Below are 25,205 nucleotides of genomic sequence, written 5' to 3' on the forward strand. Positions count from 1 at the left end.
ATTTTAGCTTATTTCTTCGGCACTTTACACCATTAAAATGTATCTTTAGCACAGAATGTAAAACAGATTTATTTTATTGATTATATTTTAAACTTTGCCTTAATGATATTACGACAAACGTTCTCCTCTGTATGAGAATGAAGCGACAACATCTGGAAACCTGTCCTCTGCTGCCTTGGAGGCTAACGGCATGTTATTGAGTTGAAACTTTATGTGTTAGTCCCTCTGGCGCATGATTTGGCAAGTCACATAAAATGTGCGTGGAATAAGAAATTCCTCTATATTCATTATTAAGGTTAGTAAAAGTAATTATGGTGCATTATTTTAATTTTATTTAGTTGCTGTAAGTGATCTTCTCTTTCTTACATGAATACATAGGACATTTACATTCTGGTTTCTTCCCCAAATCATCGTTAAAATGTATACGCATACAGTATACTTGTTGAAACATAAATATTCTTGGGGAAATCGTTTTTTGGGGGGACATTGAGTAAAATGTCCCTCTGTTGGATAACTTCATGACTCTCCTTTTCAACTGTAACGACATTCGACGGTTTGCTGAATCTCCCTCATGGTTTAACTTACATAATCATGATCCCCTTACACTCCAAAGCACACACTTGGTGGTAACTCTAATGTACACCTGGAAAGAAAGGCACACTCTTTATTATACTGCTTTATTCATCCATTGTTATTTGATCACTTTTAGATTTAATAACCTTAATCCCAATTGATTTACACCCAGAAATACATACAGTACAATCGGCTGCAGGTGAATTATATGTAGAACTCCACTCTAGAGGGCACCATACCCTCAAAAAACAATCCAGCACAGCATGTGCAATCAGTCTGTTCACGTTTTAGATCGCTAGATCGTTTAATTTCAACATTACTGTGACATTTTTAATCTATTTAACCTGAGAAGTACCATTAGGTTGTGAATCTCTTTTTCAAGGGAGACCTTGCTAAGACTGGCAAAAGCAGAAACTAAATATTTTATTTGTTTGAATTTCCATACTGGCGTTTGTGACAGAAAGTCATGTGAACATAATACATATTGTTCAACACCTTTCTGTGTGATGAAAACATTGCAGTCGATATGACGGTGTGAGATCAACCTAAGTAGGACACTATTTACTGTTTATTCCATCCAGCCGAGAGCGCCAGTGCTTAACTAAACAAAAGTGTTTTGGTAAAGCTCAAAACTGATCTGACTTCTTTGTGTAGCTGAGACCTGCAGGACAGACGGCATGGAAAGAAAGTAGTCCCATTCATATATTATATTTCTTTAATGTTTTACTCATTGGTTTGGCAGATTCTACACTCGTGTTTATGTGTTTAGGATATGTATGTTCTTAAGTAAGTAACCATTATTTGTGCGTGTTTTCTTTATTATACACTTTCAAAGCAAAATAAAACTAGAAAGACATTAATACAATACAAGGAAAATGCTCACGCACATTAAAAAAATGGTAAAGGAGTTACAGTATATATATTATGTAATTAATGTGTTCCCATTCAACTCCGAGCTTTGCAATGATAAATTACAGACTTTAAGAAAGTAATTATTATTTCTGGCAGCTTCAACGGTTTGCCTTCCAGCAAAACAAACTCTTAAGACTGGGGTTACGTAAGTAACCTATAGTTCACCGATAACTAAAAATGTCATTTTACAATAGTCTCATTGTTTCTTTATGGGCAGTTATACACCAATTATTCTGACTAATAACAAAAAAACTGTCAATTTTAAGTATATACATTTGTTTTGCAGCAACAGGCACAGCATTAGTTTTAGCTTGCAAGAAATGTTTGTCACTTTTGAGAAAATAAAGTTGGGCATATGCCGCAGTAAAGTATCTAAGTTTCATTAACAAACTAAGTAATGAATGTTTTGGTATATCAAATTCAAAATACATTGGTTATAGTATTTATTTACTCTTATTAGACACTAAAGACATGTTAGCAAAGCCCATGATATAAACACTATAAAATATTTATATATATAATAAATATAAAAAATAAAAGTATAATCATTCACGAATAAAATACCTTTAATTTAACAGGTCTACAATTATAATCAATGAAAATATGTCAAGTATTCAGTCAAGCAGCTGTTGACAGACAGATAACCATTTTAAAATGTCAGCTCTGCCCTGCCCTGACTTTACCACAATGTATGTAGGACTACCGGTAATTTTCTCATCTTATCATACTTTTGTTGCTACAATTTGGATAATTCCTTTAGTATACATTCTGAATCGGGTATTTAGTATTTTAGCTTATTTCTTCGGCACTTTACACCATTAAAATGTATCTTTAGCACAGAATGTAAAACAGATTTATTTTATTGATTATATTTTAAACTTTGCCTTAATGATATTACGACAAACGTTCTCCTCTGTATGAGAATGAAGCGACAACATCTGGAAACCTGTCCTCTGCTGCCTTGGAGGCTAACGGCATGTTATTGAGTTGAAACTTTATGTGTTAGTCCCTCTGGCGCATGATTTGGCAAGTCACATAAAATGTGCGTGGAATAAGAAATTCCTCTATATTCATTATTAAGGTTAGTAAAAGTAATTATGGTGCATTATTTTAATTTTATTTAGTTGCTGTAAGTGATCTTCTCTTTCTTACATGAATACATAGGACATTTACATTCTGGTTTCTTCCCCAAATCATCGTTAAAATGTATACGCATACAGTATACTTGTTGAAACATAAATATTCTTGGGGAAATCGTTTTTTGGGGGGACATTGAGTAAAATGTCCCTCTGTTGGATAACTTCATGACTCTCCTTTTCAACTGTAACGACATTCGACGGTTTGCTGAATCTCCCTCATGGTTTAACTTACATAATCATGATCCCCTTACACTCCAAAGCACACACTTGGTGGTAACTCTAATGTACACCTGGAAAGAAAGGCACACTCTTTATTATACTGCTTTATTCATCCATTGTTATTTGATCACTTTTAGATTTAATAATCTTAATCCCAATTGATTTACACCCAGAAATACATACAGTACAATCGGCTGCAGGTGAATTATATGTAGAACTCCACTCTAGAGGGCACCATACCCTCAAAAAACAATCCAGCACAGCATGTGCAATCAGTCTGTTCACGTTTTAGATCGCTAGATCGTTTAATTTCAACATTACTGTGACATTTTTAATCTATTTAACCTGAGAAGTACCATTAGGTTGTGAATCTCTTTTTCAAGGGAGACCTTGCTAAGACTGGCAAAAGCAGAAACTAAATATTTTATTTGTTTGAATTTCCATACTGGCGTTTGTGACAGAAAGTCATGTGAACATAATACATATTGTTCAACACCTTTCTGTGTGATGAAAACATTGCAGTCGATATGACGGTGTGAGATCAACCTAAGTAGGACACTATTTACTGTTTATTCCATCCAGCCGAGAGCGCCAGTGCTTAACTAAACAAAAGTGTTTTGGTAAAGCTCAAAACTGATCTGACTTCTTTGTGTAGCTGAGACCTGCAGGACAGACGGCATGGAAAGAAAGTAGTCCCATTCATATATTATATTTCTTTAATGTTTTACTCATTGGTTTGGCAGATTCTACACTCGTGTTTATGTGTTTAGGATATGTATGTTCTTAAGTAAGTAACCATTATTTGTGCGTGTTTTCTTATTATACACTTTCAAAGCAAAATAAAACTAGAAAGACATTAATACAATACAAGGAAAATGCTCACGCACATTAAAAAAATGGTAAAGGAGTTACAGTATATATATTATGTAATTAATGTGTTCCCATTCAACTCCGAGCTTTGCAATGATAAATTACAGACTTTAAGAAAGTAATTATTATTTCTGGCAGCTTCAACGGTTTGCCTTCCAGCAAAACAAACTCTTAAGACTGGGGTTACGTAAGTAACCTATAGTTCACCGATAACTAAAAATGTCATTTTTACAATAGTCTCATTGTTTCTTTATGGGCAGTTATACACCAATTATTCTGACTAATAACAAAAAAACTGTCAATTTTAAGTATATACATTTGTTTTGCAGCAACAGGCACAGCATTAGTTTTAGCTTGCAAGAAATGTTTGTCACTTTTGAGAAAATAAAGTTGGGCATATGCCGCAGTAAAGTATCTAAGTTTCATTAACAAACTAAGTAATGAATGTTTTGGTATATCAAATTCAAAATACATTGGTTATAGTATTTATTTACTCTTATTAGACACTAAAGACATGTTAGCAAAGCCCATGATATAAACACTATAAAATATTTATATATATAATAAATATAAAAAATAAAAGTATAATCATTCACGAATAAAATACCTTTAATTTAACAGGTCTACAATTATAATCAATGAAAATATGTCAAGTATTCAGTCAAGCAGCTGTTGACAGACAGATAACCATTTTAAAATGTCAGCTCTGCCCTGCCCTGACTTTACCACAATGTATGTAGGACTACCGGTAATTTTCTCATCTTATCATACTTTTGTTGCTACAATTTGGATAATTCCTTAGTATACATTCTGAATCGGGTATTTAGTATTTTAGCTTATTTCTTCGGCACTTTACACCATTAAAATGTATCTTTAGCACAGAATGTAAAACAGATTTATTTTATTGATTATATTTTAAACTTTGCCTTAATGATATTACGACAAACGTTCTCCTCTGTATGAGAATGAAGCGACAACATCTGGAAACCTGTCCTCTGCTGCCTTGGAGGCTAACGGCATGTTATTGAGTTGAAACTTTATGTGTTAGTCCCTCTGGCGCATGATTTGGCAAGTCACATAAAATGTGCGTGGAATAAGAAATTCCTCTATATTCATTATTAAGGTTAGTAAAAGTAATTATGGTGCATTATTTTAATTTATTTAGTTGCTGTAAGTGATCTTCTCTTTCTTACATGAATACATAGGACATTTACATTCTGGTTTCTTCCCCAAATCATCGTTAAAATGTATACGCATACAGTATACTTGTTGAAACATAAATATTCTTGGGGAAATCGTTTTTTGGGGGGACATTGAGTAAAATGTCCCTCTGTTGGATAACTTCATGACTCTCCTTTTCAACTGTAACGACATTCGACGGTTTGCTGAATCTCCCTCAGGGTTTAACTTACATAATCATGATCCCCTTACACTCCAAAGCACACACTTAGTGGTAACTCTAATGTACACCTGGAAAGAAAGGCACACTCTTTATTATACTGCTTTATTCATCCATTGTTATTTGATCACTTTTAGATTTAATAACCTTAATCCCAATTGATTTACACCCAGAAATACATACAGTACAATCGGCTGCAGGTGAATTATATGTAGAACTCCACTCTAGAGGGCACCATACCCTCAAAAAACAATCCAGCACAGCATGTGCAATCAGTCTGTTCACGTTTTAGATCGCTAGATCGTTTAATTTCAACATTACTGTGACATTTTTAATCTATTTAACCTGAGAAGTACCATTAGGTTGTGAATCTCTTTTTCAAGGGAGACCTTGCTAAGACTGGCAAAAGCAGAAACTAAATATTTTATTTGTTTGAATTTCCATACTGGCGTTTGTGACAGAAAGTCATAATATAATACATATTGTTCAACACCTTTCTGTGTGATGAAAACATTGCAGTCGATATGACGGTGTGAGATCAACCTAAGTAGGACACTATTTACTGTTTATTCCATCCAGCCGAGAGCGCCAGTGCTTAACTAAACAAAAGTGTTTTGGTAAAGCTCAAAACTGATCTGACTTCTTTGTGTAGCTGAGACCTGCAGGACAGACGGCATGGAAAGAAAGTAGTCCCATTCATATATTATATTTCTTTAATGTTTTACTCATTGGTTTGGCAGATTCTACACTCATGTTTATGTGTTTAGGATATGTATGTTCTTAAGTAAGTAACCATTATTTGTGCGTGTTTTCTTTATTGTACACTTTCAAAGCAAAATAAAACTAGAAAGACATTAATACAATACAAGGAAAATGCTCACGCACATTAAAAAAATGGTAAAGGAGTTACAGTATCTATATTATGTAATTAATGTGTATTTGCAATGATAAATTACAGACTTTAAGAAAGTAATTATTATTTCTGGCAGCTTCAACGGTTTGCCTTCCAGCAAAACAAACGTATTGATGTCGAAACTTTGCTATGTGCGAGGCAGCCTATAATTTACGCTTGTGATAAACAATTTTAAGTCAACTGAAGCTAGGACCAGTAACTTTGTGATCCATACAGTCTTGCTTGAGTTTCCTTCACTGTGAAAGGTATCTTCATACTAAATTGTCCTTTTACTATGAAGTTTGTACTGATCAGTATGAAACAAGTTTTAAACGGTAGGACTTTTACAGTAAATTGGATATCGGATAACTGAATCACAGTGATAGACAATAGATCGATGTATGTCTAAAACAGCAGTGTTACACAATCCTCGCACTATAACCTCAGCTAAGATTCCATGTCATTGTGTTTGCTCTTCATACTTTCCAAACTTACACATAGAAGGAAGAATTTGACGGTCACACCCAGATACATACAGTACAATCACACCCAAAACTTGGCTGATGGCAGGTTCCATTCTCCTTTGTCATTGCGTCTCAACAAAACATGTGCATGCACTAGATTACAATAACATCATCTCAATCGGTAAGTGTTTAGTGTCTTTTTAAACAATCTGATAAGGAACACATACAACATACTAGGTCGCTCCCGAAAAAAAGTGTTTTAACTTTATCCTGCCAGATTGACATTTATCTCAATCAGTTAAAAAAAAGTTTCTGTAACAGTAATGGTTTGGAACAGTTTGGTGATACACTGACTCTCACTGACTGCAAATAGTATTAGCTGTAGATCTAATAATATATTGTACTGCTTCAGGCCATGCAACAGTATACTAGCGTTATTTAAAAGGACATAAAGTTGCATTTGTTTTGTTTAACCTTAACCAAGCCAATCCAATTCTCTGTGTCGGAGCCAGGAGCCGCTAGTGTCAAGTCGATCGTGTTCATATAGTGTTTCTTTTTATTATTTTGGGTGGAGTACTTTTACCTGCGTGGAATGAAGTCAATGAAGCTATTTTAACTATTCAGTCAAACTTGACAATCAACAGCTAATGACTGATAATTGATAACCATTTGTATTTTCCTCTGCCGTGGCCTGCCTTGACTTTGACTTAATGTATGTGTGTGAAATACATTTGTGATTAGATCACGTCTCCATTGGTATCATCATTCAAGATGATAACTTTTTAATTAGACAGGATCTATGTCAATGAAGTTATGGCAGCCATTCTGTCAATCTTGGCAATCAACAGCTGATGATAGACTGACGCTGTGCCCCAACCTGACTTTACCACATTTGATGTGTCACCATTTTCTCATCAGATCACAGCATTGTTGCTACACATATTTTTCGCTGCAGTGCACTGTGTACCATTAACAATCTGTCTTAAGCGCAACATGTTCACCAGATTTGACTGAACCAGAGAGGTTTTATAGCCTTTATGTTATTAAGACACACGTTTTCCCCTCTATGTGAATCACGCAACAACATCTGAAAAACGTCTTCCTCTGGCAACAAACCAAGCACCTGATTTAGCTATTTTAAATATAATTCCTCAGTTTGCTTTCTTCCCTCAGTTGTTTCAAATTCTACCATATTTACATGGCATAAGAGAAATCAATCAGGGTTATATATTTCCTATAGATTTATAATTTTTTTTAGTTAAAGTAATTGTGATATAATATTGGTTTTGCATTTTCAAAGAGATGATCTCATCCTTACAACCTTTCAGTAAAACATCATTAAAAATACATTAACTCGCTGGTTTCTTTCCCAAATAATTCCCTGAAGTCAGGGTGTAAACTCTTGCATGTGAAGGGAATCATTGGCAAGGGTCTAAAAGGGTTAGTTGTGTTTGGTATACATGGTATTGTCAGTTATTTTAAAATTCGGAAAGTTGCACTTCCTCTTCTTTGCTTCATTCAGTATTGGTTAATGCAGGATGCTTTGAAGGACATGTCATGTTTATTGAATTGAGATTAAATAAGTCACACATTTTTCATTTCTTGCTCCATCTCTCGCTATTTAACTTTACTTCCCTTAATTTTTCCTTCTTCCTCTCAGAACAAAGAGTTGAGCTACTCAGAGTTGGACCTGCGAAAGCCAAAAAGGTTTGCTACCTTCTCCTTTGGTTTTAAAAAGAGAAGAAAGAATGAAGAGAGAATCTCTAAGAGCGTATTTGGCCTTCATCGACATGACATTGAAGAGCAAGAGGAGGTAAACCCGTTCACTGAATGTGTTTAAACTAAACGTGTGACAAATACATTTTCAAATATAGTGCATGAACTATAATCTATGTAGCTTTACAGTATAATCATATTTATTTGGTCTGATTTATCCATAGCCCCAGTTTCTTTATCATCATTGAATTTATATTATTGTCTGTATTACTATTGCAGGGTTAAAAATGTATTTTTCTGATACACCTGTGATGATTGGATTATTATCTTCTAGACTCCTTCGGACCTCAGTCAGTTGGAGTCGGATCAGGCCAACAGGAAGATCAGCATGTCTCAACCAGAGCTGGACACCTTCGATACATTCAACATCCCTTCTCCTCCCCCCGTGGCCACAAACCAATCAGAATCATATTTTACTCTCCAAAACCAATCACAGTCATCTGGTTCATGTATATTTGACGTACATAAGGAACCACAGAAAGCACAGATTGCTACCATCCCTGAGATGGATAATCTGGGCTCATTGGAGGAGAAAGAGAACATTCCTGTTCATTATAACTCTGATCCATCTGCTCCTAAGTCTCTAACAGAAGCCACCTCCGAAAACCAAACTGTACCTAGCCAACCAGATAGCCAGCCTTCAAGCTCTGATCACAAAGCTGTCGCTGGTAACCCCACAAGCAATGATTTGAGTGACAATGATATTCTGCAGCAGTTTAATACAACAGAAATCCCTTTCACCGAATCCCCCAGAGTTACAGTATCACATAATCAACCTGAAGCCCCTGACATAGCTTCCACGCAAAATGGCAAACTCTCCCTAGCAGGTGTTGACTCCAAAATTGACGCTACAATTACCGACTCAATCCCTGCTCCTCACCCTAAAGACTCAGCTGTAGTCACAGATTTAACTTCTGTCCACCAAGAATTCTCAATTTCTGGATCTGAGAAATCTACTCCTGAAACTGCCTCGAGTGTAATCACAACTTCAGCTGTTGGTAAGGAAAATAGTTCTCCTGTCAGCGAATATGCTGCTTATGGAGCTTTGTATGACTCTCTTTTCCCCCAGAGTTTTACCTCTGAGATATTGTCAACCCCTATATCAAATCCTCCACCTAAGGTCCATACTGAGATTATTCTTCTTAACACCACATCAAAGCCTGTCGTGGTTAAAACGCTTAATGAATATCAGACAGAAACTATTTATATTAACCCCAGATATCCACATTCCTCTCTCAGTTCAGGTTCTGTACCAGATGACAATGATACAATTCCTTACTCAGAGATGACCCACCCACTTTCAGAGGTGAAATCAGACAGTTTTAGCCCTATTCAAGACAATGTCAGTTCTGTGCCTGAGGTTGAACGCTCTGCCCCTCCCATTTCTGAATGTGTAACATCCCAAGCGGCAGGCACTCAGGTTTCTGCCTCTGAAGAGAGAGTGAACCCATTCAAACAGTTAGTCGAGGACGAAGCAAGCACCGATCCTGTCGGTCCCGTCAGTCCTGTGCCTGAAAAAATGAGTGCATCAAAGTGTCTTGAGATAAGAATTGCATCAAGGGAGTCTTTTTTTGCTCCTTCTGGACCGACGGAGAGCTCTGAATGGCCTGTAAGTCCAGCATACCTGAGCATGGGATCAGATGAAGGCAGTGGTATGGAGATCTACTACAGTGCTGAAGAAGACAACACGGAGGAGAGCGGGGGAGAAGAGATGTACACGATGAAGGAAAGGGGAGAAATGTCAATGGAAGACGGGGGGAGAGAGGCTGAGTTTCCACAGCAAGAGGAGAGTGCAGAAAGATGGATAAGAAAGAGAGATGAGGGAGAATTTCAGGGGTTGATTGTTAAAGTGCGAAATGAAGGCAACGACGAAAGGAAAGAGAGAGTCAATAGCCAAATTGAAGTGGAGAAAAAAGTAGGTCAGAGGCCACAGACTCAAGTGCAGGACATTGAAACGTCTACGTTTCTTGTAGGCGGTGATGCAAGGAGTCAGGAGAAAGGAGTAGCAACCACAGTATGGCCACAGGTGAGAGAAGAGGGGGAGGAGGAAGGAGAGAAGGAGTTACTTGCCACACCGGTTCAGCTGGTGAAAACACTGATGATATGCAACTTTGCTCCACCCTCCACTGAGCTGCATGGGCAGGGGGAGGGGTCCAGGGAAAACTGGACTGAGGAATTGGAGAAAGAAGACCACTCTAATGGGGACAAGCAACTCCTGAGTGAGGTGATGCAGTATCGGAGTCACAAAGGCATCGTGAGCTCTGTACATGCTGATTCCAGGATCACAACAGAGGGAGACATGCTCACACCCAGGTTAAGAGAGGCAGGAGAGCTAGTTTCACTCAATGTGGTGCCACACAAAATAGTTGAAGTGAGCAAAGAAAGCACAAAAAGCAGCAGTGTTACTACAGCAAGTGCAGACACAGATACGCCTGCTAGGGGGCAGGTTGTCACAGGTACTTTGACTCTCAGGGCTGATCTGCAATCAGATGCCACGGAGGTTGAACACAATAGGGTTCTGAAGAGTAGTGAGTGGGTGGATACAATTACTCAGAGCACATACAGAACCAGGACGGTGAAAGAACAGGTGGCAGTCGAGTTGTCAGCCCCGAACGCAGACACACAACGTCCTGCTGCAGAGACACAGACACACACATCAGAGAAATACAAGCATCCGGCAGAAGTGGAACCCGACCTGAACCAGGGGTAAGTGGAGAGTCTTATCATCTTTGACGAAAGTTGAGTACATGTAGGTCGTCTGGATTTAAAGCCCAACATAATTATATGAAGTATGTGAAAGAACAATTTATTACCTAGAGAAATTGATTGCTAACAGTTTTGAAGTTGTTTCAAAGGGGATTGCTGTCATTTAGGAAAATGTAGACCTGTAGCTTTGGCGCTGGAATGTTGTACATGTAGCCTAAAGGGGAGTGTTAAAAACATAAGCGAACGTCACACACTTGTTCTTGTGTGTAAATCAATATACTTGTGCAATTGAGATGAGACACCTTGAGTAACTTCACCGGTGGCCCTCAGATAAGGCTGAAATGTTTCCATGATAACAAAAAGACAGAAGTGGATGAACTGCCCTGTTTACCAACAGAGCTGATCACATACCTGTGACATAACAGAGGAGCATTGTCGCATACCTTCAGCTCTGTGACTGTAATGATTGACTGACTAATCCATGAAGCATCTGCAGCCAACAGGTCACCTGGCATCATCTACATACTGTACAGAGTGAGGCCTTTTGTTCGACTGAGATATAACTCAGTACAGTCAGTACAGTTAGTCCACTGTAGAGTAATGTTAGCACACAAAGTACAATACACAATACACTGTTAGCAGTTCAATACTCCTTTGTTTACGTGGTATTAAATCAGGCCAATGGAGAGAAGGACAACATATTTCAAATTTGACCCCTCATTCAAGACTAACTTCTGACCCCTTCTGAAAAATGATTCCAACCATCCCATAACTGTGGTTATTTACATAAAACCACAAAGTGCAAATGATAAGAAAATAAATTGTCTTGTTTTTAACATTTCTTTATGCTCCTCAACAACTCATAGAGCTCGTGTGAGTTAAATAGGACATAATTCCCAGTTTTTATATTGAAGGCATTACTTTCAAACAACTGTATCCATTCAACTTTCTCGAAAGAATTTATTCCATTTTGACATTTGAACATCTTATAATGTTTTATTACATCATTATTTATTAATCTCTAACATATTATTATCTCACATAACGCAACATCCATTACTTGTTGTTTGCTAGGAGCAGGTCTGTGCTGCCTACCGACTGCTAACAGCTAAGAGCCAACGTTTACTAGATTTTCTCACTTTCCAATTTCAACCTGAATTTAAAGTTAACAATGTAGCATTATCATCATTGCCCTTTGCGCGGACCACTGGGCCTTGAGCTGGGATTATCGGTGCCTGGAAGCGGGCTGTGGTAAATGATTCTTCACTCCCAAAGCACACACTGCTTTAAATACTCTTTCTATGAAGACCACATTTGTAGAGCATAAGGAGGGAAATCAATTAAAATGCTAAACTCAAAAACACCTATATTGCTTTCAGATCCACTACATCAACTGTCACAAAACATACTAGAGTGAATTATAATAAAAGATAAGTGTCTTTTTGGATTGTAATTTATTTAAAAGAACTATACACACCTCAAGAATCAGAATTAGAAATATTTGTCCCAATAGGGAAATGTACATTATTACAACAGCAGATGGTACAGATAAAGTGAGGGAGAAAAAAAAATGGCTATGTAAATAATGAATATCATTTAAACAATTGTTCCATACACATATGGACATGGAGATTTGAGCAGTTCATACAAACAGATGTGGTCACTTATCACTGTGGCATGTGTCCCAGCAGCCTTTATATCCCAGCCTCTCCCTGCAGTTGACAACATCTGAGTAGTATGTTTACTCGCAGAGCCCCATCCTACGGTCAGTGTTGGGAAAGTTCACTTTCTACATGAACTAGTTCAGTTCACAGTTCACACATTTTAAAATGAACTAGTTCAGTTCATAGTTCATAATTCAAAATGTTGAACTAAAGTTCATGGTTTCAAAAATGAACTAATTTATAGTTCATAGTTCTTTTTTCAATACGTTGCTGCGAGCTATTATTTGTCTCCTGTACGACGTTAATGGGCCATTTCAATGTTTACAATATCCTCAGAGGGCCGTACAAGTTATTGACCTCTGCTTAAAAAAACTAAAATCACAGCCCATTCATTTCATGCTGTGCAAAGAAAAAGCAACCTCTTAATCCAGATATCTCACCATGACTCGCGCATGCATGCATGTGCACGGTGTGGCGTGACCACCAAAACAGAAAGATATGGACACAAGATGTGTGCAAATGTATTTAGTTTCCTATCCATGTGAACATGATTTAAGTGGGGGGGGGGGGGCTAACCTCCTCTAGGGGGGTCCGGGGGGCATGCTCCCCTGGGAAGATTTGTTGCACTTTGAGAGCAACATTAGGAGATATATGGACACATCTCTCAACACCCAAACACAACTGTAAGCAGATTTTCTTTTAATTTATGGATATTTGACAAATCACTCCCCTTTCAAACTGTATTCTTCTTTATTAATAACTGTCATATAGTATTTTATACCTGTTTACTTTATTCTCTTATTTTTTTTATAACTATAATGATCCTATAAAGATGTGCCTTTACCTCACTGGTTGTAGACAAAGCTTCTTATATTCGTTAGCATAGCTAGCTAACCAGATGCTAATGATAACAACACAGTTATTGACTGTCTGATCAGTATGACAGATGAACAGATCGCCACTGGGCTTTCAACTAAAGACACAGACACGCAGAAACTGCGGCATGTGTATGGACTTATCGGTACTGCCATTTCTGAAGTGCTGGAGCGGCGTTCTGGTGCTCTCCGTCAGAACTGCACCCCTGTCAGTCGAGACATATACCACGTGATGACACGTTAGGCTCGTGTTGTGTTCAAGGACCCTGACCTTGGCCAGGAAAAACAGGCACTCGCTTGTTTAATTTTTTTGCGGTCTAGATTTCTTTCATTTTTTATTTTTTTGCGTGTGTTTATAAATTACCTCGAGGGCCGTACCAAATTGTCTCGCGGGCCGTATACGACCGGAGGCCGGAGGTTCCCCACCCCTGCCGTAGAGTCTCACTCTGAGCGAGTGCTGCTGCAGCTGCTCTCGGCTTCGTCCATACTAATTCATTCATTCATTCAATGCTCGCCGGTTCCGCGGTTCCACATTGTTTGTTGTGAGGAGTCTGATATATTTAGTATATTTATATTTTAGTGCGACAGCCAGGGGTGACAGGCGCGTACGCGTCACAGGCAGCTTGCTGTTGCCAGATTGGGTGGTTTTCCGCATTATTTTGAAGCCTAGTTTTAACTGGGTTTTCGGCTGAAAGGCATATGAAATCTGGCACACTTTTGAACGCCGTTATAATACAGTGCTGAGAATGAACGCACTTTTGAACGCCGTTATACAGCGCTGAGAATGAACGCGTTCTTAATTACGTTTATCTAGCGGAAATACAGTACGTTCAGTTCACGTTCGCCCAAAATATGAACGCGTTCATGAACGATCGTTCATTGAACGCGTTCAGGTACATCACTGCCTACGGTATAAGAGTATCACAGGAAGTGCCACACATTACTCACAGGTTTCACCTTTATGTAAAAGCTTTGGCATTGCCACAACGTTTAATCAAAGTTTCCTTTGATCAAGAATCTGACTCCACAGGAAATGATTTGACACGGTAAAACAGGCACAGCAGGACTGGAGCTGTGATGTTTTTTGTGCCATTATGCACAGGCATCTGTTTGTGTTTGCCATGATCAAAACAGTTGCTACCAGAGACCATGGTTTCCTTTTTTCTGCCAAAAGATACCTGAGAAAGATAAGATTCCTGAGCAATGTGTGGCACATGATGACAGATGCAGATTTTCTGTTGCAGCGACAGATCATTATATAAACCACAAAGCAGCAAAGAAAGGCTTTAATCTTCTACCCTCTGAGTGCAATGTAAAGGGATTTAGTGGCATAATAATATCAATACACCTTATTTGTGTAGCACCTTTCATACACAAAGTGCTTCATAATAATAATAATAATAATAATACAAGCTATTATATATATATCACTTTTCCTGGTGCTCAAAGCGCTTTACAAGCAAGTAAAGAAAAAATAACAACAAAAGTGCTAAACTATATATATACAGTATATATAGACATTTTATTTATTGGGATAAACCCCTTGAGATGCACCATCTCGTTTTCAAGGGGGTCCCGACAATAGCAACAACTTACAGACATACATAAACAAAAAGCAAAACATGACACACAAGACAAACCACGTACAGTCTGTTAAGTCAAATTCAAGTAATACGTACAATCATTACAATTTGAGAGACAGTCGAGCAAATCAGTTTCATCAATATCAGTTTCATCAATAACAAGTACAGACCAGTTGAAAGTGAGATTATAATGCATGTTTAAACATACCTAATGATGCAAGAGATCTAATAGCAGCAGGTAAAGTATTCCAGTCTGTTGGGGCTTTGAACATGAACGCTCTTCTGCCAATCGATTTGTTTGCAGAGGGGACTGAGAAATACATCTGGACAGAGTGTCTAACTTGATGATTTGGCGAGTAGGGTACAAAATACTGCTTTTAAACTAGGTGGAATAGGGGTGAGGATTAGGAGTTGGATTAGGAGTTGAAGGCAAGAGTGAAAATGTGAGTTTTGAGGGCTTTTACAAGGGATACACACAATTGAACATTAAAACAAGGAAACATGCTTTAATTTAATATAGTTTGAGACTTATTATATGTCAACTCAAAAGGTTTGACATCTAGTGCATCATTTATTTTAAGTACCTATGCAAACACAGACCCTTCCCAATTTGTGCTTCATAAAGTATTTATGAAGCACAAGATGGCAGCAAAGGCGTCATTTTAGTTGAGTGGAATACTGAAACCAACACAAAGAAATAAGACAGGGCCTAGACTCTTTGCGATGCAGTGGTAAGGACAGTGCATTCATTGTATACATAAACAACTCTATCACAAAAAGTTAACTCCAAATGTATATGTATATACTTAAATGAATTTTTTGTTCATGCATTAAAAAAAATGTAGATGCAAAATACTTGGCTGCTTTGGAAAATAAGTATATATTGTGTTTAACTGTAAGTATTCAATATATCAGATACATTACAGTTCATAGTGTAATAATATGAATTAAAGACAGACGAAGTTGTTATACTGCTGCAGCTTTTTTCACCACAGTGCGTGTGTCCGTATTACACTGAACAAAAATATAAACGCAACACTTTTGTTTTTGCTCCCATTTTTCATGAGATGAACTCAAAGATCTAAAACATTTTCTATATACACAAAATAACCATTTCTCTCAAATATTGTTCACAAATCTGAAAAAATCTGTGATCGTGAGCACTTCTCCTTTGCCGAGATAATCCATCCCACCTCACAGGTGTGGCATATCAAGATGCTGATTAGACAGCATGATTATTGCACAGGTGTGCCTTAGGCTGGCCACAATAAAAGGCCACTCTGAAACGTGCAGTTTTGCTTTATTGGGGGGGTCTGGGGGGGTCCGAAAACCAGTCAGTATCTGGTGTGAGGGGTAGGGGTAGGGTTAGGGTTATGTTGTGAATCGAGTGGCCCATGGTGGTGGTGGGGTTATGGTATGGGCAGGCGTATGTTATGGACGACGAACAAAAGTGTTGCGTTTCTATTTTTGTTCAGTGTACATTTTCCAAAACCTGCCAACCAACTTCCACTCTTAAATCAACACCGTTCCAGCTGCTAAGGAGAACAATTAGGCATCTAAACGAGACATGTGGCGACCGTCTCATCCAAGGTGTTGATTGAAGATGCTTTTCTTAAAAATTGTAATCCAGCAGATTACCTTGTTGGGTGTTTTCTTTCTACAGAAGAGTGTCGCGATGTTTCTCTTATCATAAAGCCAGTTGAGCCACTTGCTGGTGGTTAGTCAGAATTCTGCCACTAAACTGTGTCTTTTGTTTTCCTTTCATGTGACAGACTGGCTTTTGTCTGACAGATTCCTTGATAATTAGTGGAATGACAAACTTGTGGAGAATTATCGCTGGTGTAAATCATGCTGTGACCAAATACATCTTCATGAAATCCTAGCTCTTGACTCTTGGCTTGACAGACTTAATTTACACCTACGATCTGTACAAGTAACTTCTTAGAGGCTTTTTCCTACTGTTTAACAATTGATAGGTTAACAGAAAATCTTTTTCCACATCATTGCCACTTTAACACTGTTAGTGAGTGATGACGTGGACTGCCTTTTAGAGAACTGATGACCCTAACTCTCACTGATTGAATAAACTCTATACTGTATGTATTTCAACTAGTCAGAACAAAACAATCACTCATTTCATGATCCTGACTGGATAGGCAATTCTTTAATCCGCACCTTTGTCAAAAAACATGATATTTGTCTTTGTTAATTAAAATGTAAAGAGTACCAAGTACATATTTGAGTCTTTGGTGAAATAACCATAAGAAGTTCCCACCTTGTCTTGACATAGACATGTAGCCAACCCTTGTATTAAATGGCTAAATGTCAGTTTTTTTATCAACAGCATTTGAGTAAAAAGTACTCTTTTTGTTGTTGTATTATATATTAAAGAGCACTCTACTGATTTAGAATTTTTTGACAACAACAAAAGCAGAACCAGAGATGATGTTTTTTTTTATACCACATTCTTCTTCCTTCAAGTAAAAAAGGTTCTGTGCACTTCCCTTTAAATCTTAACCTCATGTGATTGCATAAGGTCTGGACGCGACATCCTATGCTTAGGATTCATGGTATGAAGACAATGTTCACATTGATGATGTCTCTACTACACTTAACCCCTCTGCCTTGAGCTTAGTAAAGCTGCTGGCTGTTGACTGACAGCCAGACAGATGTTGGAAAACAGTCACCAGTCATGCTTCTGTATACTCAGTAGACCATTATCTAATCTCCTAAACCAGCCCACTCTCTTCAGTCTGCGCACAAATGATCACGACTTTGCAAAGGCATGCAATAGATACGCAGAAGTCCGATTTTGCGTGCATATGATACTCCCACATTACGTTTGTTATGAACGTATGTCAAATACGTTTTTTTTCTACAATTTTCTCCCACGTGACGTTTGTTATAAACGTATCTTAAATATGTTTATTTTCTATACATCTTTGCCATTTATTTAACCCTAACCATAACCCAATAAGCTGCTGTATCGTTTATTGCACCGCAAACATTAAAACTGTCATTGGAACGGCGATCAAGCCTGAAGCCACAGAGCTCTTTGTTTTAATGAGGTGCAATATCAGCGTATCATATGCACGCAAAATCGGACTTCTGCGTATCTATTGCACGCCTTTGCAAAGTCGTGACATTTGTACATAGACTGTGAGACCGGGTTGCCCTAAACATATGTAAAGAGAAAGGGAGCAAAAATGTGCTCTTTACCCACTCATAGATTTATAGAGAGAAATCATATTTTTAGACATGCAGACTCAACTAGATCTAAAAAGTTTGTTTCCATCGCCTTCACGTGTTCTGCATGCTTGATTTCATCTTGGCACATAACTTTAACTGGCAACCATTCAAAATCAATATTATTAAAGACTCCACCCGAGATGTAGCTACTGTGTTTAGCAGGGGCGGCGCCAGGGGGGAGCTAGGTGGTGCTGAAGCACCCCCCAGGATTGCCAAAGCACCCCCAAGAAATATGTTTTGTTTTTTTTAGAACATTATTATTATTATTTTTAATAAATTAGAAAAAATATTGATTACATCAATGCAAATGTGAAACAAACAAATGTTTGATTAAAAACATAAAGCCAACACAGGTGATATGATTAGGCCAATGGCCAGCACCCAATCGATTTTTGACCTACCCATAGGCTAAATTACTTTGTGACACTTGAGTGACTTCCTGTTAGCTAGAGCGCCAAATGATTTGCTAACAGCAAAGTGAAAAATTGATAGTTTTTTTGTCCTTAAACGTTCACGTGTGGACACTCAATCAAAACCACCTGAAAGCGAGAGGGATTCTGCACATAATAGGCCTTGTGAGTACAAGTAGCTTACTTGTGTGTGTGTGTGTGTGTGTGTGTGTGTGTGTGTGTGTGTGTGTGTGTGTGTGTGTGTGTGTGTGTGTGTGTGTGTGTGTGTGTGTGTGTGTGTGTGTGTGTGTGTGTGTGTGTGTGTGTGTGTGTGTGTGTGTGTGTGTGTGTGTGTGTGTGTGTGTGTGTGTGTGTGTGTGTGTGTGTGTGTGTGTGTGTGTGTGTGTGTGAACGAGAGAGAGAGCGAGCTCGCGCAACGGTGGGTATCTACCGGAGATCGTTGTGGTTAGCATCTGGTGCTAGCTAGCCAACGGGTATAAGGAGCTTTTTCAACAACAAGGTGGAGGGAGAACTCTCTCCTGTCAGACTGAGAGTCTCAGATAACCTCAGCTCAGGTGAAGTAAAGGACTCTGTGTTTAGATAGTTAACTTTAGTCTAGTTATCTCAGTGGGTCTCAAACGGTTTGTTTTAAAAGGGGAGTGATTTGTAAAATGTCTATGAAGAAATAGAAAATCTGTTTACTGTTCTGTTTCATATGGGTGATGAGAGATGTATCCATAGATCTCTTAATGTTGCTCTCAAAGTGCACCAGATTGATGCTTTTAACTTCAATATTTAAAAAAAATCTTCCCGGGGGAGCATCCCCCCGGACCCCACTAGAGGACGTGAGGTCCACTCCCCACTTGTAAAAATAGCACTTTACCCCTGCTTACACCTATATGCCGTGAGCTGATTATCGAGCCTTCATTTTAACAGTCGCGGGTGCACTGTTTGTGTGTGTGGGGAGTGTTGCAGTAGAAAATTCAACTGTAGCGCCGGTGCATTAATGGGAAACCCTTAATGTTTGAGCACCCTCTATGAAACGTCAAGCTACCCCACAGCACCCCCTAGAGAAAATCTCTGGCGCCGCCACTGGTGTCTAGTAAAGACACATAATAATATTTGCTTCGCAGCATTGTGTCAATGTGCTTTTCAAAATATAAAAATATCCTATGCATCTTGTTGTACCTTTTTTGGTATGCACATGTTTTCAGCAGTCTTGACAGCGATGCTGCCATTGTTTTTTAGCTAGTTGGGTAATGGCTATTGCAACCCGGGCCAACCAAGGTAATTGCAGCTTGAGTGATCCCATCACAATATAGTCTCTTGTTCACCATTGTTTTGAAAGTTTGACTAAAGTTCGTACAGTGACTACCCTCATAGAGATAATAGAGAAGTATTTTTAGAATGTTAATCAGTATAGAAAGAGGAGTATTCACGGTTAAGAGGAGTTTAATATTTACTGAGAAATTAAGTGAAGGCAGATGTAACTCTTTGATCCTCGGTTTTGCATGGCCGAGCGTGAAAGAGAACTCAAATGATACCATGCTCAAACATGCACAGTATGCTTTCCTTTCATGTGCAACACTCTTTTTCCCCTTGTGTCATTATATATACGAATACGCAGTCGGAGTCCCTGTTGAGGCTGATACTTGTTACAGCACATGGAATTCCATTTCTGAGTATGTCTGTTTAGGCTTATATAATGTTCCTGAACATTCAACTTAATATACTAATGTTCTTATCGATCTGTCTCCTTGCTAAATTTAGTAAGGTATGACATATTATTATGACATATTATTATATTATGACATATATTAGCATGAAAGAAGTACAGTCTATGAGGAGATGTTGTATCAGCGCCAGAATGTGCAGGTGCCCTCTGGGATAGGTGTGGACGTGTGGTTCTGTGGTTACAGCAGAAATGTACTCCACATGTCCCAGGAGCAGAATGTATCCACCTGGGGGATCAAGGAGCTTGGCGAAGATGCCACAGACGCTAATCCATATCCTATTTTTGGCTCTCTTTTTTTTATTTCACATTTAAACCTTTATTTTGTTGGATTTAAATCAATTTACTCCATTGCACTTCTGAAAAGAAATCTGTGTGGGTGATTGAAAAAGTAATGACAAATTTGACGAGAATATATTAAGATAAATGCCAGTGTGAAGGAGGAGTTAAGTAATAAAGACTTCCTTTCTTTCGACCATTGAAAGCTTACTACACTGAGTTTGTGTTTTAGTGTGTATTTGTTTAAAGGTTCAGTGATTTCTTTACAATATCAGGGGAGATTAAATTACATTTGATTGTAAACAGCATCTATGTTAGACCTCTTGAACCATTTAGCTGGATCTGCAGAACCAACAAATACAGAGACTCATTCTCTGTGTTTGGAACCAAATCTGTTCACGGCCACTGAAACCCAAATGTCTTGCACACATGCACCCAATGATGCTATGATGATACATGTCCTCAAAACGTGTGGACATTCCTGCTCATTTTTCATGTATTTCTTAAATTGTTTTATGAAATGTTACCTCTGTCCCTTTTCTGTTACAGTGCTCAAATGCCTGCCACAAAATACCTGTATAATTGTATCCTTTTTTTTTTTAATTCTCGTGACCTTTGTAAAATCCGCCCTGTGCATGATGACAGTGAGTCACGATGTGCATTTTTATGTGTCATTTAGCAACCCTTTTCACCTTTACCTGATAGTCACGACAGTTTGTGAGAACAGCACAACATTATTATTATTATTATAATGTCAAATGATTCACTGGGCTTAACTCGGATTGGCTCTTGACTTGTGAAAGCTTTTTGCCGTTTAATTAAACGCATATTTAAGTCCCACACAATTCTCATTACATATGTATTGTTCTCTTGTCAAGTATGTGAAGCGTGCATGAACTTGCAAGACTCAACATATCAATAGAAACCACATTTTGCATAACTTACACTGTCAGATTTGAGGGCTTTCCTGTCTACACCCATGAATAAATCCCAACTTCCCTTTTTATTCCGGTTAGAAAGGTTTGCAGATGTAAAACAATAAAAAAACATTTGATCATCAGTAAATCAGACATTTTACGATATGTGGCCATTTGAAGTGTAACATTTATGAAGTGCTTGGAAACAAGTCTACTTATCATTAACAAAATCGTCTTGGGGTTGTTGACTTTAGGCCACGGCATGTACATACCTGTAAATATACAGCATATTGACATTGCTAAAGAGTTTGCTTATCACAGTTCATATACTATAAATGTAGTGTTGACTTTGAGTAACCCTGAGTTATAGCTTACCGTTTTTTGCTTATGTACATACGATCCTCCCATCATGAACTAATTGTTAGTTATTATGTCACATAACTGCATTTTAGAAACAGTTTGTACAAGAAATTCAGACTCTTCAACTACTTGACAGGAAATTGAGATTGGAACCTAGTGCACCAGTTTTTGCATTGATGAGGCCTCTGTAAACTTTATTTGACATTGCCTGACAAAATAAAAGTTGCTTTGTATAATTTGCATTGTTGGCATGACCACCACGCCCTGAGGCTACACTGTGTCTATCAAACTCCGGCGCTGTTTATTCTGTGTTTCTCATCTTTGCCCTTTTTTTCTGTATCTACCCAGATCCCTGACAGTAGCTTCAGAAGGCTTTGTTTTAAAGAATCAGCTGCCTAAAGCCGAAAAGGAATCTGTGGGCGAAATGAGCTCAGGCTACAGCAGCCTAAGCACCAAACTGTCCCTAAAGAATTCATCTCTCCCTGAAGAGGATGATACCACATTTAAATACGGTAAAGTGTCTCTGACCACTGAAGCTGAGGATAGCCAGGACACGGCTAGAGATACAGGCTCAGAGTACCGATGGAAGAACAAATTTGACGGGATTTCTCAGTACACACCGTACACAAAAGAGTCTTCCTCCTATTCTGACTCTCCGGGTTACAGAATGTCAAACTCCTACTCCAGCACCTACTCCTCCTCTGATCTTCCAGAGGCTTCAGCATACAAACACCTGAGTGACCCCTCCCTCTATTCAGAGGATCTCTATGGCAGCAGACTGACTGACAGGAGCAGGATTTATCAGAGCTATGAGAGCGAGCCAGTAGAGGCACCAAAGGATGAGTGGAGGCGGAGTTTAGTGGAGGAGGAGCCTGCTGCACCTGCCATGGAGAGAGAGGCAGAGTCAGAGAGGATAAAGTCAGGCTGGGACTCACAGCAACTGCCTTCGTCTAGCTTCACCTCGACACAGCAATCCATCCAGGACACCGTCGACAGTTTCCAAGAGAAAGACGACGACTCATTCCGCTTTACTGGAGTGTTTAAGGCCAGGCTGGTGGAGCTGGTTTCCGAGCCTGCAGCTCGCCCCTCCACTCCCCCTTCCTCCCCCGAGGCAGACTCTCCGTACCAGTTGGACATGGATAACCTAGTGGATACCCTGAAGAACATGGGACCTTCCTTTAGACCCAGGAACACAGCACTTCGTGGGCCTCCTCCGGTCCTCCTCTCCTCCCTGCCACCGATCAATGAAGATACTCCCAGCCCCATCACCTCCGACATGCCTGACTTCATCAGGAGCCCCACTAAAAAGATGGAGGCAATGGGAAACCCTGCAGAGTCAATCAAAGTAAATTACAGTCTGCCTGCTGATCTGGGACTGAATAGGAACATCACCAGAGACACTCGCTCACCACTGGAACTACTCAAGCAGGTACATTCAGACATTTTCAATTCTGTGAATTCTGTGAATTGTTGTTACTTAGTCAAAACACGTAATCTCATACTTCTAAAATGCAATTTAAATCAGAGTTCGACTGTTTTCAGTTTTTCACAACAACAGTTCATGCATATTATTGCATTGAGCATGACAGTTTACATCTAGGCTCATCATGACATAACAGTACTATTTATATAAATATATTTAGCTGTTGGAAATGGTTTGACAGCTGTTTTTTTAACTCATTAACTGGTAAAAATAAAAAAAACTACATTTTTCAATTATCCATCTGTGGTTTATCTGAAGTAACAGGAGACCGAATGTAAATGTTTGTAACTTGGTCTAATCAAGCCTTTACCCTTCTTTACTCCCCTGTAGGAGCAGCGGCCGCCTGGATCCAATATGCTGAACTTGCCCCTGAGAGCGTCTGCAACCAACAGTCTAGTAATGAGAACATCCTTTGACTTTTCGCCTGAGGAATTAAAATCCCCCGTGCTGAATGGAAATGGACTGCATTCACCTTCCGGCATTGGCTCCCGCCTAGACAACAGTCTCATCTTTAAAAAACACAGGTCATCATCCATAGATCAGACCATGGAAAACGGAAAGGCCCATTACCCGCTCTTCCGCACCGGCTCGCTCCCTGATACGGGGCTTTCAAACGACCGCATCAATATGGGACACAAGAAGCTCGGTGAACCGGGAACAGAAGCAGGGGGGTCTCGCTTCGAGCGTCTCTCCTTCCTTTTGAACTCCTCGTCCGGGGCCGAAGACCCCATGAGTCGGCCCTCCCTGCTGGGCATCGGCTCACCCACCTCCAGCAACAATCCCACCCGCCTCCTCAGCCCCACCGGCACCATAGACCTCCAGAGGCCTTACAACACCGCAAACTCCCCCTTATCCATGTTCGGCCAGACACAGGGGATTGGTGCAGGTACTGGAGCACTGGGCAATCCTATCCTGCAGAGGAGCTTCAGTAGTGATGGTGGCATGGGGGGCTACCAGGCCAAGCAAGAAATGGAGCCTGAGAAGATTGTATTGCCCAAATACAGGGCCTTCCCTGATGCCTATGTGAGTATTCCTAAAAAAGTTATAAAGTGTCACTTAGTGTTATTGCTTAGAAGACATATATCACATGTGGTGCAGGGATAACTTATCGTTGTAGGCCACGTAAACAGAAGTTAGCATCAAATGTCCCTCAACAAATGCCCAAGGGGAATTCTTTTTTATTGGATTTTTGCTGAGAATTAGCTCGGTGGGGAATAAATGCTCTTTCAGAAGGATCATCGTCATAAGTTAACACCAATTGTAAACATTTTGAAGTATATTAGCAATCTCCTGAACAATTTATACCAGTTCAATAAGAAGTCAGACCTTATTTCAGACATCCAACCAATTTAAAAAAACAAAACTTTGATCTGAAGTAACAAAGTGCTTATAACTCATTTCTGGGTTTAAGGACTCACTCCTCTGTATATCACCACGGAAGCCAAATACATTTGACATTTTCACAAGCATGATGTTGCTGCAGAAAAATGGGGATTTGCAATTCTATAATGAATATTGCTAGTCTACGTTTTGGTGAATAGCTTGCAGAGGTACTGTCTGTTCGAGCAGGCCCACATTGCATGAGTCACACATTTTATACAACCCCAGGCAAAGTTTAGTTTGAGAATACTGTAGAAGAAGCACTTATCTTCTTGTGACATCATTCGTCATACTTTCATGCATGCACTGTATGCAAATACAGTGTGTGCGGCTTAAAATGATAG

The 25,205-nt window shown here is 39.0% G+C and overlaps 1 protein-coding gene across 1 annotated transcript in view; it reads left to right on the forward strand.

Annotated features, from left to right (window-relative positions):
- The window catches only part of LOC117454732 (uncharacterized), a 62,010-nt gene that overhangs the window by 18,787 nt on the left and 18,018 nt on the right, over positions 1-25,205 (forward strand). Inside the window, exons 3-6 of the mRNA XM_034093874.1 lie at positions 8,129-8,281; positions 8,519-10,950; positions 22,347-23,427; positions 23,812-24,504. Of these exons, the coding sequence (XP_033949765.1) occupies positions 8,129-8,281; positions 8,519-10,950; positions 22,347-23,427; positions 23,812-24,504 (4,359 nt within the window). The remainder of the gene's footprint in view (positions 1-8,128; positions 8,282-8,518; positions 10,951-22,346; positions 23,428-23,811; positions 24,505-25,205) is intronic.

The sequence above is a fragment of the Pseudochaenichthys georgianus genome, chromosome 11 (assembly GCF_902827115.2).
Source record: "Pseudochaenichthys georgianus chromosome 11, fPseGeo1.2, whole genome shotgun sequence".
Taxonomy (NCBI): Eukaryota; Metazoa; Chordata; class Actinopteri; order Perciformes; family Channichthyidae; genus Pseudochaenichthys; species Pseudochaenichthys georgianus.